Source organism: Urocampus carinirostris, chromosome 19, assembly GCF_059441175.1.
Source record: "Urocampus carinirostris isolate Australia breed hairy pipefish chromosome 19, RoL_Ucar_1.0, whole genome shotgun sequence".
Lineage (NCBI taxonomy): Eukaryota > Metazoa > Chordata > Actinopteri > Syngnathiformes > Syngnathidae > Urocampus > Urocampus carinirostris.
Window position 1 is genome coordinate 15,913,438 of NC_142367.1, and position 21,677 is coordinate 15,935,114.

The 21,677-nt window shown below is 39.0% G+C and overlaps 1 protein-coding gene across 1 annotated transcript in view; it reads left to right on the plus strand.

Moving 5' to 3' along the window:
• The window catches only part of LOC148347492 (uncharacterized), an 85,414-nt gene extending 68,807 nt beyond the window's left edge, over positions 1-16,607 (plus strand). Inside the window, exon 4 of the mRNA XM_088324273.1 lies at positions 16,461-16,607. Within this exon, the coding sequence (XP_088180399.1) occupies positions 16,461-16,607 (147 nt within the window). The remainder of the gene's footprint in view (positions 1-16,460) is intronic.
• The last annotated feature ends 5,070 nt before the right edge of the window (positions 16,608-21,677 follow it).

Sequence of the window (21,677 nt, forward strand, 5' to 3'; positions counted from 1 at the left end):
AATGGTACAACAAAAGGCAAGCAGCCTAACTAAAAAAAAATAACATACAGAGAGCCGCCAGCAGACAGGCTAATCAGAAACTGACAACTAAAAGTGGCGACAAACACGAAACCAGCCAGGTATAAACAAACATAGTAACATGGCCAGTCTAAAAACACGGTGTTTTGCCAGGCTAACTGGGAACAAACAAAGAAAAGCGACTCCAGCGATAAACACGAAGCTGGCTGAGAATAAACACAGGGACACGGCAAAATGCCAGACTAACTCGCCAAACAACCCACAGTTGGCAGCCAACGAGCGCCAATCGGGAGCAAACAAAACAGACAACTCTTGCCAAGCCGTGACGATACCAACACCTGACAAAAAACAAAAACAAAAAGCCACAATCTCCTACCTCCACGCAGAAATGAGTGGTAGGCATTAGCTGTTCACTACATTTGCTGTCTGTTACGGAGCTTGACTTACGTGTTGTGTTAATGGGATTTACCATTCCGAGAGTGTTGTGTTTCTTCAATAATGTCACAGCTCTACAGCAAACACGCCAGATCAGTCAACTTTGAAACTCAATTTCTCAAGTTCCCCGACACGCGGAATATTTTGTAACATATTTGTTTAATTGTAGAGAGGAACACTACATGTTCCGTGCCTAATTGGAAAAAAATAAGCCTGAAGTAAAGTCGGTCTTCTAGTCGTGGTGTTGTGGTTGCGGAGTCTCATCTCATTCGCTGCACCGCTTTGCCTCAGTAGGGTCGCAGGGGGTGGCGGAGTCATTTTTTGGATTTCCTTACGCGAAGGTAATCAACATACTAGAGAGTTGAAAGAACAGAGCAATGGAGAGAAAGATAGGAAGCTGGACTCTTTTCTAAGGGCCTTGTTCAATCCAGACCAACAAAAACAACAGAGAAGCTTAACCTTGATGTATGCATGCGGGAGGAGCTGGATTTTAGATTTGCACTTTTTTTCAACAAATTTTTCATCACATTTACATGTTCAACAGACATCAAATCCAGCCTCACAGATGTTTTACAGGAAACCTTATTTTTTTTATATTTTGGCAACCCCATTTTAGCAATGTCACAAAACAGACAATATGAGGGAACCCCAAAAGTGATGAGCCCGCTCAACCTCCTTCTGCATTTTAATCTTGGAAAAGGCCAAACACCATAAGAAAAATAACATATTTGGCAAAAAGAAATAAATTGAATTTATCGAAAATGTCGAACTGTAAATTTTATTTATTTGCCTCTGTTTCAATTAAAATAGAGAATTACACTATTTTGAGGGGCGAGAGATGTCTGGCACCAACCTGTAAAAAGAGATTTTTGGTTTTTGGGGGTTCTTGTCCAGATCTTTTAAGTGCCCATGCAGAAAAACATTGAACATCCTTAAATAAAGTTGTATTTTTTTAAATAATGTACATGCAAATTAGCACACAAAATATTTGTTTGTTTTTTTTCTGGATAAAATAATCACTTTTATTTCCCCCGAAATCAATTTTAGACATACAAGGACACGCTAAGGTAATCCAATTGGCAAATCTCAAAAACATATTTTTCATTTACACTATCCTTCAAAAGTTTGGGCTCACCTAGAAATGTCCTCATTTTTAAAGGGAAAGCAATGTATTTACAATAAAGATAACAAAAACTAATCAGAAATACGCCCCATACATTATTAACGTGGTAAAAAATCTTTTAGCTGAACTGTTTTTAGGTAGAGACCCATTTCCAGTAACCAGCATTCTAGTATTATAATAGTATATTGTGTTTGCTAATTGTGTTAGAAGCAAAATGGATGATTAGAAAACCTTTGTGCAATGATGTTTGTTTGCTCAGCTTAAAACAGTCAAGGTAAGGGAAGCTATTAAACTGACCTTCCTTTGAGCTCGTTGTGGTTTAACTTTGAAAATAGCAAAAAAAAGAGAATTTTAGTGTGAAACGCAACAGTCTGTTCTTGTTATCAGACAATAAACTGAAGATCTTCTCCAACTGAGGGTACTACTCCCTTCAGAAAACGGCACAAACAGGCTCTAGAGTAGAAAGAGAAGTGACAAGAAGACAAGAACATTAGAGTCCTTAGTTTGAGAATTAGATGCCTTACAGGTCTTCAACTAGCAGCTTGGCTACCTGCCAAACACCAGTGTTAACATCTACAGTGAAGAGCTGACTCCAAAATGCTGGCCTTCAAGGCAGAGTAGCAAAGACAAAGGTATATCTGAAAATGGCCAACAAAAGAAAGAGATCAATATGGGCAAAAGAACACATACATTGCACAAACTGGCTATTTCGTGGAAAACACAAAATTGTCTGGGTGACCGCAAACTTTCAAACATTAGCGTATATTCCCAGACTTTCATGGACTTCGCCTAGCTTGCTAGTTAACTAACATGGCTTTATCCTAGAACAATTGGTTCTAACGAAGAAATGTAACCATCAAACATCGGGGAATTTGGAGTTTAGTTGGATTAGTTAGATTAGTGGTGTCAAACAGGTGGCCCGCGGGCCGGATCAGGCCCGCTAAGGGATTGAATGCGGCCTGCGAGACAATGCTGAGGAAAGTGCAAGAGAAAATTGAGCTGCAGGTTGTCCACTTGTTGCCAAAGCCAGGTGACTCTCACAAAGACGCTGTAGTTGTATGTCTCTCTCTCTCGCTCTCGCTCTCTCTCTCTCTCTCTCTCTCTTTTTTTTTTTTTCTCTCTCTCTCTCTCTCTCTCTCTCTTTTTTTCCTCTCTCTCTCTCTCTCTCTCTTTTCCTCTCTCTCTCTCTTCCTCTATTTTTCTGTCACTCTCTCTGTCCCTCTTTTTCTCTTTATTTGTTCCTTTTTGTCTCTCTCTCTGTCTTTTTACCTTTTGCTCTCTTTTTGTTTTTCTCTGTATTGTCACTATCTCTCTTATTTCCCCTACTCTCTTTCTCCCCTTTTCTCTTCCTCCCATTTTCTCTTTCTCTTCTTCTCTTTTCTCTCCTTCTGTTTCTCTTTGGATTTCTTTCTTTCTTTACCAGTCTCTCATTATTTCTCATTTTATATTTTTTGCTTCTCATGCGTTTTTCCCTCTCTCTCTCTCTCTCTCTCTCTCTCTTTCTCTCGTTCTCTCGTTCTCTTGATCTCTCGTTCTCCTTTTCTCTCTTTATTTGTCCCAACCTCTCTACTTTTCTCTCCCTCTTTCTCTTATTTCTTTCAATCTTTTTTTCTTTCTCTCTAACCTACTCGTCCGGCCCTGAGGGAATGTTTGTTCTATTGTGTGGCCCCCGAGTTTAAATTAGTTTGACACCCCAGAGTTAGATTGTCATTAAGTGATGTAAGGAATCATAATAGGTAGTTATTCAGACTAGAAATAATCTGAGATTAAATTAAAGTAATATTAACATTTTTAAAAAATGATTTGTCTTTATTTAATTGTTTCATATATAAACCGACGAGGGCCGATTTAGACAATGAACAAATAAAAACGGTTTATTTTCTTACATTCATAACCTTTCATAATCACTGCCTCCATCTTGCATTACCTGCTTCCTCCTCTGATTTCCTGCATTTTTTCAATGCGATTGCCCAGATTGCAGCGATTTGCACCATCTCCCCACATCAAAGTTGGGTCGCCATCAAATCCCAGAGCGGGTCAATCCAATGACGGCCCCATTTTTTTTTTTTTGCTTTCATCTTCCCTCCTTCCCATTCTTCCTCTGTCGATTCGATTCTGTAGCTCGGCTATTGGTCACGGAATTCACGGGCTCGGTTCCGTCAGCTGAGTAAACAAAGCAAACATTTTTGGGAGATCGCTTGACGTCAGCCTCCGTCGATCTTGAGGTCAGGGGTCCTTATTTCTGGATTCCCCCCGGAGAGCCCTTGGAGAGTCGTGGCCCCGTGAGGACCCTATTAGATGCCCTCATTGCAGACGAATGCCGATAGATGAACGCGGAGCAGATGTGACTGTCAGTGGGTCGCATGGTAACGGAGAAAAATGACAGATCCGGTATGATTTAATGCGTTATGAGCCCCAATTCCTAGGAAGATTTTATAACTCTGACTAAAAACCTTCATTTTGTTGGGTTATGGTGTTGGACCCAATTGCAGGGAAACAGACATGCTCGAACAAGATGTTTGGTGACAAAACTAGTTTTAAAGAAACAACAGAATGGACATATTGTTGGTTACAAAACTGCTGTAACAGTAACAATATCAATAACACAACAGTTTATGCCAAATGTGTCAAACTCATGGCCCGCTGGCCAAATGTGGCCCGCTACATCATTTTATGTTGACAATGCTGAGAGATAGATAGATACTTTATTCATCCCCGTAGGGAAATTCACACTTCCAGCAGTATCCCTTTGTTGTTTATTAACAGATTAACAGGATGGCCTCGGGGTGCTGTGTTATAATTTAGCAGCAGCGGAGTGAATGACGTCACATGCTAGTCCAAAAGTTCGACGTCCCTGCAGCAGATGGAAATCTTTGTGCCCAGGGTTACACCACTTCGTGTTCACGTAGATAGCAAGTCCACCTCCTCTCCGCTTCCCGCAGGCTTTTTTGTCTCCGTCCCTAATAGCGTTGAAGCCGGGTAGCTCCACATTAGCGTCCGGGATGCTAGACGTGAGCCACCTTTCCATAAAATACAGCAAACTGCACTCCCTGTACGCTTTGATGTTTTTCACCAGCACAGCCAGTTCGTCTGTCTTATTTGGTAGAGTTCACATTTACCATGATTACAGACGGTACCGAAGACTTATAACGCCGCTAGCCGCTTAGCCTTAGCTCCGGCTCTGCAACCACGATAGGGCCGCCTCATCACGCCGGCATGAGAATTCTTCAGAGCATGGAGTTGATTCCTCGAATTAACTCATTTTTGTGCGTTAAAACCCAGTAATTCAAAGTGTAGTTGTCAAACGGGACGAAAAACACCGAAGATAGAAGCAGACACTTAAAACAATAAATCATAAAAAGTGCGAAATAACACGGAGCTGCTGGAAAGGCTGCCGCTCGCGGCGGCGCCTATGATGTCAGAAGAGAAAAATTAACTGCAATCGCATCAATGATTTGCCAATTTAGATATGTCCCCCGGAGGTATCCACAGCTCGCCACTTGCAAAGCACCCACTGTATTTGTATTTGCTGACTACCATTAATCACCTAAAGAATATTGAGGCAACCCATTCCGATTTTATTTAAAATAAAAGTCATGGATGCGCTGTTTAAGGCAATACAAAAAAATACAAAATACAAATAAAAAACTAAGACTTTTAACCATAAAAACAATCATTTAAATTAGTGTTTGTATGCTATTTGTGTAACTTTCTAGACTGGTTGAGATTCCCTCAGTTAAATAAACTGTAGTGGGAATGAATTCAGTTATTGTTTTGCAGTTGTTTTTTCCAAATACAGTCGACTGAAAAATCCCTCCAGAAAACCTCCAGCCAAGGAACATTTTAGATGCCATTAATTTACCAGTCCGTCCCCTGTGAGAATGTTTTTCCTTCCGTTTGGCCCCTGAGCTATAGTCCGTTTGACACAGCTCATAACAGCCAATGGAATAGGCTAGGTATGAGGAGATTCAAGTGTCGTGAGATTGGACACAGGTGGGCGCAGTTCTGCCACTCCCCTCAGGTTGGTGCACTCTGGACATTTGCAGTCAAACCACCTTTTCCCAGACGTTCTTTAACATGAGATTTAATCATTATTTTAAAGTTTTAAAAAAGTCCTTTTAGTCATTTTCTTCATATTCTATTGGCTTTTTCTCCCTCTCTAACTGCTTGCACCTTTGACGCCCTGTGAAAAAACATTAAAAGAAAACATAATAAGAGAGCAACATTTTATATGCGCTAGTTTTTTTAGTACTTTGTAAGCATGGAAAAATAATAGTAGGTTTTAGCACTCACAAAGCTAGAAAGTTTTCTTGTCATTGCAAAAATTAGCTATTATTATCTTAAGATGCTTTTTTTAAATATTGTTTTTCTTATTTTCTTTATTTTACTTTCTTTATTTTACTTTGAAAAATGCAATCAATGAGTAATAAGATAGATAAATGTATAAGTACTTGTACAGTATATATACTAGCCTTCCATCAAGAAATAGACAGTGCCATTCATTTAGCGTAAAACGATGCTAATATTTAGCATGCTCAAAACTTGTCTTTGAAATTACTGTACGTTGTTCTAATATTGCGAAAAAAGCACAGCAAAGGCAGTTTGTTACTAATGCTAGCAGCCATGTTAGCGAAGGTAGGCTTTGAAAGCATTAGCGTCGCTAGTTTCTATTGTTAGCTTCGGCTTTTTAGTGGATGAATTGAACTACATAGTAAAAATACTTCTTGAGATAAATTGACACTGTTTATAAAGCCTTTAATTCACATACGAAATATATATTCATTTAAATATATCTATTTTTATATCCAAACTACAGTTTTCTTTGACGGGACATTACTGTGATCCAACAAACACTTGACTCAAAACAAAGTCCTGAACTTTTACAGCAGCTGTGGTGAGAAAAGTAGCAAATGGCGCTAGCAAACACACACAAACAGACAGCATCAAGTGTATCCCAAACACGTTGCCTACACATTCGCAATGAAGCCTTTAAATCTCCAACTTCCCGGGCAATAAACGTACACCAAGTTGCAATTGTGGAAACATTTTTGCCGTTAGCTTCGATAATGCAAGCCATTAAATTGGTCCTCCTTTAGATAGCACATCGCAAATGTCGTTTTAATCCAGGTAAAACAAATACCGTTCGAATAAACGACTACTTTGCCTTATCCACATAAAAAAAATATATTAAAAAAAAAAAAAATTATGCATGTTGAATTTTTACAGACACCCTATAGATATCATATTTTGTAGTCATTCTAAAGTTATGAACTACATACAGTATATTATTATTATTAAAGGAGCAGTGTGTAATATTTGACCACTATACAGACGCTGCCCTATTTACGAACGAGATCGTTAGTAAGGTGAATTTTTTCGTAAGTTGCTTCAGGGTTATATTTTGTATGTTTAAGGTTTAAATAAATAACCTGTATTGTTTTGTACTAAAATATAAACGTTTCATAAAATAATATGCTCTATAAAGATAAATATAGTTGAGTTTAACTTACTTTTGGAAGATGAGCTTCAAGAGTTAGAAAAAATAAATAATTAATGTTATGTGCAGAAAAAGGAAGAAAAAAGACTTTTTTAGATTAGCCTTAGCATCAATGACACATCCAATCATGTCAGCTACCTCTAGGGGAGGATCATCCTATGTCGGATAAATGCTAATTTCTGAACCGCCAAGTATTTAAAAAAAATGCTTGTTTACATTTCATATATTTGCTTATTATTTAACTGAATATTATTTTTTGTTTTTTTAAATGAAGGTTGTTGTTTTTTTTTCACCACCAGGAGGCAATAAACAATACACATGGTCCCTTTAAGGAACAGATGTAGAATTTTAAGAAAAACAAATATAATTGTAATGAATGATGGTTGGATCCCTTAACCACTAGAATCATAAGGGCACCATTTCCTGTGGTGTATCTTGGGCAAGTACAGCCTGGTGTCACCCATCCCTCTCCAAGCCAACAAATGCTACCTTTCGTTTATAAAATATGCAGGTCTCTAATTCGTTACTGCGTCAATAATGTTCCTGCTTACATGCTGAAATTGACAATCAGACAGCAGGGAGTCCTAACAAATACAAATCACTGGATACACATTCAATAGTGAGATCATCCTTTATTTTGTCATATATTTTCTTTCGTCTTGGTTTATTCTCTTCTTTTGAAATCTCAAAAGGGAAAGCGTGGCATTTTATGACCCCCCGAAACGTCAAAATAAATTTTATGTTGATTGCGCGCTTTGGCGCAATGATGCTCTCAATAACATTTGGTTTATGACTACTTTGTACTACCAAGAGGCCTTTACGACTCTGGGCTAAAGCGGTGGAGCTGGTGTTGATTTTTTTTCCGGCGCTTACGAACCGATGCAACGTAAGAACGCATTAGCTACTTCTGCGTAAGAGAGGAAGTACTAGAGGAAGTAGGCATTTTGTGACTGAATGAAAATAATTTTGAATATCTGGGTTCCCTGAGACACATCAGTGTATGCAAACACCCCTATAGTCTCCCAGGGGGTGATATGTTAATAAACAACAAAGGAGACTGCTGGAAGTGTGAATTTCCCTACGGGAATGAATAAAGTATCTATCTATCTCTTTATCTCTCTATCTTTCTGTCTCTATATCTCTTTAGCTCTCTATCCCTCTATCCCGTTCTCTTTATCTATTCATCTCTTTATCTCTATCTACCTATCTCTATGTACTTATCTATCTACCTATTTATCTCTATCTATCTATCTAGATATCTCTATTGTTTTATCTATCTCTATCTATCTATCTAGATATCTCTATTGTTTTATCTATCTCTATCTATCGATATAGATATCTCTATTGTTTTATCCATATCTATCTATCTATATAAATATCTCTATTGTTTTATCTATCTCTATTTATCTATATAGATATCTCTATTGTTTTATCTATCTCTATCTATCTATATAGATATCTCTATTGATTTATCTATCTCTATCTATCTATATAGATATCTCTATTGTTTTATCTATCTCTATCTATCTATATAGATATCTCTATTGTTTTATCTATCTATCTATCTATCTAGTTATCTATCTATCTATCTAGTGATCTCTATTGTTTTATCTATCTATCTATCTATCTAGTTAGCTCTATTGTTTTATCTATCTATCTATCTATCTATCTATCTATCTATCTATCTATCTATCTATCTATCTATCTATCTATCTATCTATCTAGTGATCTCTATTGTTTTATCTATTTATCTATCTATCTATCTATCTATCTATCTCTATTGTTTTATCTATCTATCTATCTCTATCGTTTTATCTACCTACCTACCTACCAACCCGCTCGTTTTTAGTATATACATTCTCACCTTTGTTTTGAGACTGTGTGCCTGCATCATAAAACTCAAGGCGAGCTTTTTGAGCTTGACAGGCATTGACGGCGTCACCCAGCTCAACCAAGCTGTCACCGCTGTTGCCCAAAGCTAAAGCAACCTTTGGAACACATCAGTAAAAGCTTCCATCCTCAAAAAGAGAAAGGGAAGACAAAGGAGTAAAGCCCAACTTCTCTATAAATACATGGAAGAGTTTCTGACACATTGAGAATCCAGGAGAAATGTGACGGCTTTGGCTTGACTTGTTTATGCGAGATAAGGTGGTTCTTGAATATTGTTGTTGTTTATTCTAAAAATGTTGCTGACCTCAGGAAAAGTTGAATTCGGGGTAAAGTTTTGTCTTTGGTGTTTTAAGGGTGGTTTGGTTATGTGTTCTAGGTTTGGTTTTGTATTATAAGTTCGTGTCATTGGCTCTTTAGCATCTTTGGTTTTGTTCTATGGTATGTTTAGGGATTTAGGTTATGTTTTTAGGGTTTGTTTTGTGTTTTAGGTTTTTTTTTTTTTTGGGGGGGGGGTTTGTTTCTTTTGGTTTGCTTTGGTTTTGTGTTTAAGGTTTGGATTGGTTTGATGTTTTACGTTGGGTCTGGTTTTATAAGTTAGGTTTCGTTTATTTTTTTATTTTATTTTTTTTGTTTAGTTTTACGTTTACTGTTTGGTTTTGAGTTCCAGGTAAGGTTTGGTTTTATATTTTAGGGTTTGTTTTGTGTTTTGGGGTTTTTATTTTTTATTTTGTGATTTGGATTTTGTTTCTTTTGTTTTGTTTGTTTTGGTTTTGTGAGTAAGGTTTGTTTGTTTTGGTTTTGTGAGTAAGGTTTGGATTGTATGCGAATATAAAAAATGCATACAGCGCTAAACCACTGCCTGCCCTTGGAAAAGGAGACCACAACCTCATTCTGCTTAAACCACAGTACAAACCAAGAGTGAGGAGGCTACCAACAACCACACGCTCATTTAGAAAATGGTCCACCGAGGCAGAGCAGGCTCTGAGAGACTGCTTTGGATGTACGGACTGGGATGTCCTGCTAGGGTCCAGCAGTGGGGACATTGAGGAGATGGCAAACTGCACTACTGACTACATTAAGTTCTGCATGGACAATGTTGTTCCTATAAAGACTGTACGCTGCTATGCCAACAACAAGCCCTGGATCACGAGAGACATCAAGTGCCTTCTGAACCAAAAGAAGAGGGCCTTTAAAAATGGTGATCATCAGGAGCTAAAACGAGTACAGAAGGAGCTCAAAGTCCAGCTCCGGAAAGGGAAGGAGCAGTACAGGAGGAAGTTGGAGAAAAAGCTGCTGAACAACAACATGAAGGAGGTGTGGGAAGGGATGAAAACAATTACTGGCTGCAGCACCAAGCAGGGAGTGGCTGTGGATATAGATGTGGGGCGAGTCAACCAGTTGAACAACTTTTTCAACAGGTTTGACCACTCCGCCTCATCCTCACCCCTGAGTTGTGCAGCTGTCCTTCCCCCTCCCCCTCTGGACACTAGCATGGAAGACATCCCCCCACTAAAAATAACTTCAGCCCAGGTGTGTGGGGAGCTGAGAAGGCTACGAACCAGCAAGGCAGCTGGTCCGGATGGAATATCCCCCCGACTGCTGAAAGCCTGTGCGTCTGAGCTGGGAGACCCTCTACAGCGCATCTTCAACCTGAGCCTTGAACAGGGGAGGGTCCCTCAGCTGTGGAAAACATCCTGCATCATCCCAGTCCCAAAGAAATCAAGACCAGAGGAACTCAACGACTTCAGGCCAGTCGCCCTGACATCACATGTGATGAAGACCATGGAGCGGCTGCTGCTGCACCACCTGAGGCTACAGGTCCGTCACGCCATCGACCCACTGCAATTTGCTTACCAGGAGAAGGTGGGAGTGGAGGATGCTATATTATACATGTTACACCGATCCCTCTCTCACCTGGATAGGGCGAAGGGGGCTGTGAGGATTACATTTTTGGACTTCTCTAGTGCCTTCAATACCATACAGCCTCTGCTACTGAGTAGGAAATTGACAGAGATGGGAGTTAGCTCACACCTTGTAGAATGGATTACTGACTACCTGACAGGCAGACCGCAGTATGTGAAACAGGGGGGCTGTACATCGGACACCGTGGTTAGCAGCACAGGATCTCCGCAGGGGACCGTTCTCTCTCCGTTCCTATTCATTCTATATACATCGGACTTTAAGTACAACTCTGAGTCCTGCCATGTGCAAAAGTTTGCCGATGACACTGCGATCGTGGGATGTATCAGAAACGGGCAGGAGGAGGAGTACAGGAAATTGATTCAGGACTTTGTCCGATGGAGCGACGCAAACCACCTGCACCTAAACACCACCAAGACCAGAGAGATGGTGGTGGACTTCAGGAGAACCAGAACTCACCCGGTTCCTGTAACCATCAAGGGAGAATGTGTAGAATTTGTCCAGACCTACAAATACCTGGGTGTGCAGCTGGACAACAAACTGGACTGGACTGCCAACACAGAAGCTCTATGTAGGAAAGGGCAAAGCCGACTTTACTTCCTCAGAAGGCTGGCCTCCTTCAACATCTGCAAAAAGCTCCTGAAAATATTCTATGAGACAGTAGTGGCAAGCGCCCTCTTCTATGCGGCAGCGTGTTGGGGAGGCAGCGTCAAGAAGAAGGATGCCTCTCGTCTCAATAAACTGGCTAGGAAAGCGAGCTCTGTTGTGGGCAAAGAGCTGGACAGCCTAACAACAGCAGCTGAGAGACAGGCACTGAAAAAGCTGAGGTCAATCATGGACAATCCATCGCATCCGCTTCACAGCATTATCTCCGGACAGAAGAGCAGTTTCAGTGACAGACTGCTGTCACTGTCTTGTACTACGGACAGACTGAAGAGATCTTTTCTTCCTCATGCCATGAGGCTCTTTAACTCCACCCGGCAGAGTAAAGGCCCACATTAAACCACACCACCTACATTGGATCTTACTGCATTATGTGTTCTGTGTAGCACTATTTAGTTAATCTATATAACATGCTAAAGTGGGCTCAGCTCAGGGATGCTGCTGGAAATGTGAATTTCCCTTAGGGGATGAATAAAGTATCTATCTATCTATCTATCTATCTATCTTTTACTTAGGGCTGGTTTTGTACTTTAGGTTAAAGTATTTTTTATTTTTGGTTTAGTTTTACGTTTACTGTTTGGTTTTGAGTTCAAAGGAAAGGTTTGGTATTGTATTTTAGGCTTTGTTTTGTGTTTAAGGTTTTTCTGATTTTGTGATTTGGGTTTATTTTTATTTTATTTTTTTGCTTTTGTTTTGTGTTTGTTCAAGGTTACGGGTCTGGTTTTGTACATTAGGTTTAGTTTTTGTTTCGTTTGGTTTAGTTTTACGATTACTGTTTGGTTTTGAGTTCCAGGTCAGGTTTGGTTTCGTATTTTAGGCTTTGTTTTAGTTTGTTTGATTCTGTGATTTAGGTTTTGTTTGAAATTTAAGATTTAATTTTGTCTTAAAGGTTCAGTTTTGCTTACTGTCATAGGTTTGGTTTTGTGATTTTGGTGTGGTTTGTTTGGTTTTGTGTTTAGGTCTTATTTTGTTTTATTTTTTTGTTTTATGTAAATTGTGTTGTTTAATAGAAGTGTGTATTCTGTACAGCCCTTTGAGACTTTTTGTGATTAGGGCTATACAAATGAACTTGACTTGACTTTTAGGTTTTCCTTTGTGTTTCGGGTTTAGTTTGGTTTTGTGTTACATGCTTATCTCTTTGTTTTAGGCTTTAGTTTGTGTTTTAGGTATGGTTGATTTTGTGTTTCAGGTTTGACTTTGTGTTTTAGGTTTGATTTCAAACTATAGTTACTCCAAATTAGGCCAAATCAGCCAAAGTCAATCCCCACCCTGAAAACTGTTTAGTCAAAAGTAACCCAATTTGTGTCATGGGTCAATTTTCCGAGATTTTTGGGTCACAGTAGGCTGTTCTTGTTTTTAAGTCATTGGCATGCTTGCGTTTATCCTAGCTTGCACCAGACCAGTTTGATTTTGTGGTTTTTGGCCAGGACATTACAAGAAGCTAACCAGGAAGTAACCACGAAGGTTTTGAAACTAGCACTTGCTTAGTGAAGCTTTGAGTTTGAATTCTATGCTCGGGTATATTGATATACTTGTCTTGTGAAATTCTACAGCAAGTACACTTTGTGCTAAACTCCTGACCTAGCACATTAGCATTTTTATTCAGGGTCCATTAGCATATTTGTGACTGGTGCACCGCAGGTAAGAACAGAGATTCATTAGTGACTGATGGTCCAGTTAACGCCAGACCGAGTCCCACCTGCTTCCTGTTTGGAGTCCCGGTACGCTTGTTTGTCTCTAATGATCCTGCGGTTGTGCGATGTTCTATTCTCTTTTTTACTTCATCCAACTTTTAAACAAAAGGTACCAAAGAAACTGTGTTTTTAGTGTTCGTTAGTGTGCATGGGTGCTACGAGGTCTGGCACGAAGACGGCCAATTAAAAAGCGTCGCCTGCAGCTACCAGCCAATGGGAGCAGGGCGCCAGTGCACTTCCCCAACGTCATTGTGTTAACCCAACACAGATGTTCTGCGTAGGAATCGCCTCCAATCGACTGAGCTCTGAATAGAGTTCTCCAATACTTCCACATTCCAAGGTCACAAAATTGATTACTTTGTTTTAATAAGGAGAAGAAGTTTATAGACAATCATAGAAAACGGGCTGCAAGCATTTTACGCTGTGAGTTCACGATTCACGGATTCCTTGACCACTAAGATTGTCAGGGCATCACTTTCTGTGGTGTGACTTGGCCAAATACAGCCTGGCAAGTACAACCCGTCCCTCTCCAGGCCGGTTCTGAGTATGGGTTTGCTCCCCTACATGAAACAGCTTTCCATGGGTACAAGTAGCAGGAGAAGCCTTCTGATCTGACTCAGATACAGCACCTTCATCATCTGGTCGGCTTTGTTTTTCGGTGTAAAGCGTCATCCCGCTCTTCAGAGATGGGGAGAGCAGCATGTGACAATACTGATACTGGAGAAAAACCCAAAATGTTAAGTCTCATATTGTATTATACGCATTGCATCTAGTGGATATCATATTTTTTAAAAACATACTTTTTCCTAATGACGTTACATCCTTTGCTTTTGTGACATAACAACGACTCAAAGACTCTTTGTCCTGTGAAGGACAGCGTTTTGTATATTTTTGTATCTATATTCAAATTGTTTATGTATTTAAACAAATAAAAAATAGATAGATAAAAAAATGTTGATTTGAAACGCTGTCAGACCAGAACGGAAACAGGACCTACTTGCATGACGTTTACCACAAGATTTATTGAAAGAGAGAGGAAGGGCTGCGCCCATGATCCGGTGTTCGCTGGGCGCGGGAAGCATGTCGCTTTCGAATTATGATTGTGCTCCGAACGAGGAAGTGGATCTTCCGTAGCGAGCGATGGCGGTGTCAGGGACGGAAAAAACGGGTCGGAAGCCGGGACGAGAGAACAGATGTGGTCAGAAGCAAAACAGGTTGTAGCCGGAGACAGGTTGGAGTCGAAAAAACTTGTCTAGTATTCACTGAGGTTTGCAGACGGACTGACAACAGGGGATTGACAGGACTCGTTTCAAATACTGACAGGGAGCCAATCAGAACCCGCGGCAGTTGGCGCCAAATGAGCGGGCACAGCTGAGTAACTTCAGTCGTCATGACAAATGCAGTAAGTTACATAAATACATAAATAAATGTTTCCATTAAAATCACATACATAAATAATTTGATAACACATAAATATACATAATAATTAGAAACACATAAATAAACAAAAATCTACATAAATAGATGTGAAATCATCAAGCGACTGTCCGGATTTTGTGGAATTACTAAATGAAAAATGTATGGGATTCTAAGTGATGCACTAAGTTGTAAAAGAAAACATGTAATACTCTCAGACAGGGGGATAAAGTAGTGTAACAAAATCCGAAATAAATTATTAAAACCGATCTGAGTCATGTTTTAAGAATTTTGTTCCAAAGTGAAATCTGCTTTTGCTATTCAGGTTGAATTGTTAATGCAAGTTGTACAATTAGCTAAATGGTAAGAAGTTAGTTTATGAAAATAAAGGCCAGAATCACAGATCTTTCGAAGGTTTTATTTACAGAATATTCTGGACACCAATGGGTCACAGACAATGACTGTACACAGTTCACAAATGCAAAAATCCAAAAAGCTTGCCATCATTCTTATACTAAATGGGCAGAAACAAAATTGAAACTGAAAGAAGTCAGTAAAGTTATTAAATATGAGTAGTAGTTTTACAAGTAGAAATATTTTTATTTTTATTTTTAGCCATACTCATAAATAAGGACCGATCATTTATATAAGTACTTACTACGATTACAAAACAGGCAAAAAAAAAATAACAACAGTTGCCAATTAAGTCATCAAATTAGGGCTTGGCGTCCATCGCCAAATCGGGAAAACCAAAAATAGTTCCTGGAAGCCGATCATCAGCAAATGATGGGAATCCTTTGGACTCTTGGTCGGAGTCGGAAATGCGCTTACAATATAAAAGCATGTGGATTTTATTTCCCTCCTTTTTATGAAGATAATTGTCAGAAAAGCGATGTTGCTGATTTACTGTGAACAGACAGCCGGCAGGAATTTCTGCTTCAAATGGCGCAAATCATTTTGCCATGCGCGTTTTCAGCGTACTTCAAAGATGATGATGCAACTACTTCCTAATTGCCTGGGAGCTTCCCAAGGTCGGATTCCGATCATACCGGTCAACCTACATACTGCATAACCCCAAAATAAAGAAGTTAATAAATTCAATAATATGTATACATATGTGTATTTAAAATAAAATAATTGAATTCATAATAATACATGAAAAAATAAAGGCATGAATGATAGCATAACCTAACGAATCAACAAACATTTATTTAAAGAAAAATAAATACTTCTACGTAAAACCAAATCAATCCCATACCTGTCAACCTGTACGGTTTTGCCGTACAAAGTACGTTTTTATGCATTTTAAGACGAGTACGACGTACAAGGAAATCTGTATGGAAAAACGCAAAGTTGTCAATGCGTCTGCCGCCTGGGGATTTCCCATCATGCATCATTCCGGAAAAAAATACTGGTGTACGATTATTTTGTATTTTGTACGGGAAATTACGACAGTTTGTACGGGCATGGAGCCGTGGAGTTTGACAGGTATGCAATCCCTTCTACAAATGCCATTATTTGCACTCCAATTTCTGCCTCTGTTATTCTACTAATAATAATATTATGGATACTTCTTTTCAAACTACTACTACAACTAATACTTTGATAAGCATTTCTTCTGATACTACAGATAATAACTTTACAAATACTGCTCTAACCACCACTGTGACTAATGCGACTACCAATACTGCTACTAATACAACGATATTACTACAAATACTACTACTACCAATACTACTACTACTACCACCACCACGACCACTATTACAACTACAGCTACCATTGCTACTACTTCTACTTCTAGTACTACCACTATGACTACTACTACTTCTACTACTACTACAACAAATACTACTACTACTTCTACTACCACCACTTATACTACTACCATGACCACTATTTCAACTACCACTACCATTACTACCACTACCATTACTACTCCTACCACTAGCATAACTACTACTACTACCAATACTACTACTACCACCACCACAACTACTACTACCACCACCGCTACCACTACTACTACTCTTAGTAGAAGTATTACTACTAGTAGTAGTGGTAGTACTAGTAATAGAAGTAGTACTTCTAGTAGTGGAAGTACTACTTCTAGTAGTAGTAGTTGAAGTAGTATTACCGCTACTACTACTACTAGTAGTGGTAGTACTACCAGTATTACTACTACTACTATTACTAGTAGTAGTGGCAGTATTACCAGTATTACTACTACTACTACTACTACCACAACTACATTTAATACTACCACAAGTATAAGTACGAAGAACACTTTATATAATAATAGCACTAGTGCAAAAATAATTGTCCAGATATTTATAATATCACCACAAATAATACCACTGCTACTGCTACTAATAGTACTACTTCTGCCACTGCTGTCACTAACACTAACTAGTACTTCTACTTATAATAATAATAATATTAATGATAGGGATATGCCTAAACTCGTTGTAAACAATGCTCATTACCTTGTTATTAATGACAATAAAAGACAATTCCTATTGTAGTCTAGTATTGAAATTAGTACTACTTATACCATTAATCTAAAAAATACAAAGAGTATCTTAATGTAATAGCCGGTTGCGCTAACCAAAAGCAAAGAAGTATGAGCCTAGAAAATGTCGCTGTTCCCTACAATTCCAGTCATTAAGCCGTACAATACTACTCTTTTTGTTTACTCTATTCGTTTATAATTTTCGCATATTTAGATTTCATCTGTCAGTTTCGTCATGAAATCGTTTTTGACACAACTCTCCCGGACCGGGCCGCTCTTCCTGGCTTTTCGTTTTGTTTTCCGAGTCCCGGCGAGAAATTTTACAAGCCCAAGACAGTAAATCCAGAAGCTTCCCGGGAATCCCTTTTGTTAATTACGATTTACATCGCCTGCGGCGGATTTCCTTGCTAAAACAAATCCTTCATCAGCTGTGTCCAAACACATCAATTTTAATCTTATTCCAAACAGACAAAAGAATGATGGAGCGCTTTGCTTGCCAATAATTTTTTATGGAGCGGCCCAATCAAACTGTTGTCTTACATAATTCTTCTACTTAGTACACTGAAAATTAAAGGCCTGCCAGTCAAGGGTTTTTTTGTGTTTTTGTATTGAAAACAAATACACAGTGCCTAGCAAAAGTATCGGCCTGCTACGAACCTCTGTCACATTGGCGCATAACAGGCTTTACACTTAAAGCCAAAAAACGGAAAACATCTTTTAAGGGTCAACAAATTATTCCAACGTAATCCTGTATTTACAACAGTGTTTGAAAAAAACTCCTGCCCGGACACCCGGGGCGTGCATCTTTTATGTCGGGCGTAAAACTTACAAAATGTCTCCGCCCGGGTGGCCGACAACTTTTTCAAGAAAAAAAAAACGAGAGTTTTTTTTTAAATTACGATTAATTAAGATTAATTCCGATTTAATTATGATTTTTTTTTTTTTTATTACGTTTTTTTTTTCTTTTTTTTTCAACCAAATATTTGCTTTATTCCAATTTCGAAATCTTCATTCGGTTTGGAAATTTCGGGATTTCGGTTCTTTTAGCAATTTGCATACTCGGCAGCCGATCAGAAGCCCGTGTCGAATAACTTCGTGCCTCCAGACTTTCCCGAGGAATATAAGGTTGTGCATTTGCATTGCATATCATTTTCCAAAGTAGACGCACAGAACACAACAAAAATGGTAAAGTGGTTAGGAATCAAGCCAAAACCTCAGCCCCAGGAGAAATGTTCAAAAGAAGCTCACAAAATTTATGACGCAACGAAATGTTAATTTCTTGTAGCAGAGGACGTAACGCAAATATTGCATGAATGAAGATGAATAAATACAGGTACATACTGATGGCAGACGGAAAACAGCGATGTCATATACATGCAATGAATGTTATAAGTAGATTCATAATTTTTTTCATTTTTTTTTGCGATTCGTCGTCTTATTGCGTTTCAAGTTGTGAAAAATGGGTCAGGCAACTTTATGGCTGGTGTCCGGTAACATTTTATCACGAGTTTCAGACACTGATTTACAACAAAAAAAAACTTAAAAGTAGGTGTTACAAAAATGCTGGTCCCCTGTTCTCTCAGCTCAGCCAACTGACTCCAGTAGTTCGCCGATGACTTCTGAATGATCCAATGTTGTCCTAAATGACTAACAATGGAAGAGTGTCATTAAGTCGTAGTTTAAATGTGCCTGCTTTGTGATATATAGATCTACTTTATAGCATACGAATAACCTAAACTTCTTATATGTAATAACTTGTGAAGCCCTTTGAGACTATTTGTGATTAAGGGCTATACAAATAAAAATGACTTGACTTGACTTTATTTGTCATTCTCGTACACGTGTGTACAGAACGAAATGCCGATACTGCTGACCCGCAATTTCCGTAAATATATAAGTAATACATATGAAGTAAAGATAAGTATGTATTAAAAGTTCGAGTCTCTGAAAAAGGACTCCGTACAATAGTGCAAAAGAATTGTGAGGATCATTTAATGCACAAATAAATTGATGTGCAGTAGTAAGTAAATAATTATAGTTATGAGTACTATACAGTGGTGGAAGAATGCAAGAGAAGCTGAACAGATGTGCAAAATAGGTAAACATGTGATGGCCTCAGAGGTCTGTAGAAGCAGACGTTGGAAAACAGAAAAGCATTATGCAGACCAACGAACAGACCAGGCAGGTCCAGGATAAAGTTGTGGAAAAGTTCAAAACAGGAATGGAATACGAGAATATTTCGCAACACTTACACATCTCCCAGAGCTCTATGCGAGGAATAGCAACAAAATGGGGTTAGCATAAAACCACTGCAATCCTACCAAGAACTGACTGTTCCTCTATAGCTATGGACCAAAAAGGGTAAAACTAATCAGAGAATCAACCAAGAGGTCCATTATCACATTGGATGACCTGCTGGCATACACAGCTTAGGTGGCAGAATCTTTGGACAAGACAACTGTTTGTCTTGTCCAAAGATTCTCTGCATAAATCTTGCCCCTGTAACCCTGCTGGTTTAGGGATCCATGAACTGTGTGATTTATTTATTTATATAAATAATGTATGTCTATGTTGTCTTTGGATCTTAAACATGGTCAATCACCATAAAAAGACAAAATGCCGCCATCTGCTGGTCATGAAAAATAAAATTCAAAAAAATGACGAGATTTTTAGTCCCCAAGATTTTCCGACGTGATCTTAACCAACGTCGTTTTCCGTTTGTGGGATATCATGAGTAAGCTAAGCGCGAAATTATGTCAAGCATGAATTGTTATTCTGAACTATGACCCCAAGTATGATGTAGTACTTCATTGAGTATAATAAAAAAGCGCTAACAACACAAGTGTTTTGTGCTTTTGGCATCTTAACTACCCCTTCATTTTTCTTGTTTTAGATAAATTACCCATCTGGCACTCGATTAGTCCCCGTGTTGTGCCATCGCAGTCAATTAGCCATAATCATCACGCATTAGCGGTGCTAATACGCTGCAGTTCGACAGGGTTAGCATAACCGCCGCTAGCCTTGCCACAAAGAGCTTAGTGGGCGTTTTGATCAATTTCTCCGAAGCTTCATCCATATCTTGTTGAGGAATGGCATTTTTTTGTCACTGTGTTCGTTGGTTCCGGATACCGAAAAGGGATGTTTTCCAATTAGAGACTGAAAACAGATGAGCAGTTATTTACAGAATAGGGTATTACCTTGGTTATCGGGAATAATGGGGGAGCAGAACCCAGAAAACATGAATCCCCTTTATAAAAGCCCCAAATAGTCGTCCTTACCGACTGAGAGTATACAAATGTAACAAAATATCAACTATAGGTCTACAAATACAAACGCAGAATTGGTGTTAATAATCATTATACAAAAGTACAACAAAATTGGAGGGCTTCTCCTTTCTGTGTAAGAAAGTGATTTCGAGAGTAGCCTGCTAGCTGTACGCTAGTCTCAGGTATACTCCGAATGAGCCAGGTCTCTGCGATCATTAAAATACAACCGACCCGAATGTAGCGGTTTCCCATGAGTTGTAACTCCAGGTCTTGCGTTTTATGCGTAATGGATCTAGCTTTGGTGAGATAGAGGCTCGGCAGTGGATAATACGTAGCCAAGCTGCAGTAGGCCGGACCCGCGGCACCACTATTGCCTTGAGTCCGGCCGCCGCCTCAGTTTCTTCCTGGACATGATCACAATCTAAGGAGCACCAGCTGGTGATAATCACTTTTATTTTCAATGTAACAACCCGCTGAAGTACCTGCCGTAGCTCTAGCTGTGCTTCACAGTTTGTTTTGGGTGGACACATTGACTAGTTCCTCCTGGCCATCCCGGCTGTTTGACTGACAGCATCCACCAGCCTATCACAGTCGCGCAGACAGTCACGCCTTCCCAACACACACGCACACAACCTGCCTCCGCAAAGCATTTACTGTGTGCTGTCTGCTGCATAACACAATGCATGGTATGTTGATATTAATGACAATACAAACATTTCAATTCAAAATCCTTGAAGCAGTGAATCAGCAATAACCGAGGTCAAGTCAAGTCAAGTCATTTTTATTTGTATAGCCCTAAATCACAAAGAGTCTCAAAGGGCTTGCCTCTGTATATTCTAGGCATAAATAGGGCAACGCGTTTTACCATTATTCTTATACAAAAAGTACAGTCCGTAAGAAGATTCAACATCTACATACAGTTAAATGAAGCACTATTCTCCTGATGACTGCCTCGTCATAGGCTAATTCTACCCAAACCACTTAACCCTTAAAGAGGAATTAAATTGTATTTTGTTAAAAAGGACAAAAGCTGGACTTGAAGAGTGAATTTCCCTACGGGGATGAATAAACTATCTATCTATCTATCTATCTATCTATCTATCTTTTGAAATGAAAGTGGAATAAGAAAGCTTGATGCGGTTGAGAAAATGCTGAAAACTCTTTTTTTTTTTGGCCACTTTTTACTACGGAGGAGGACCTCTTGAAGCACATCTTCCAAAAGTAAGTTAAAAACAACTTTATT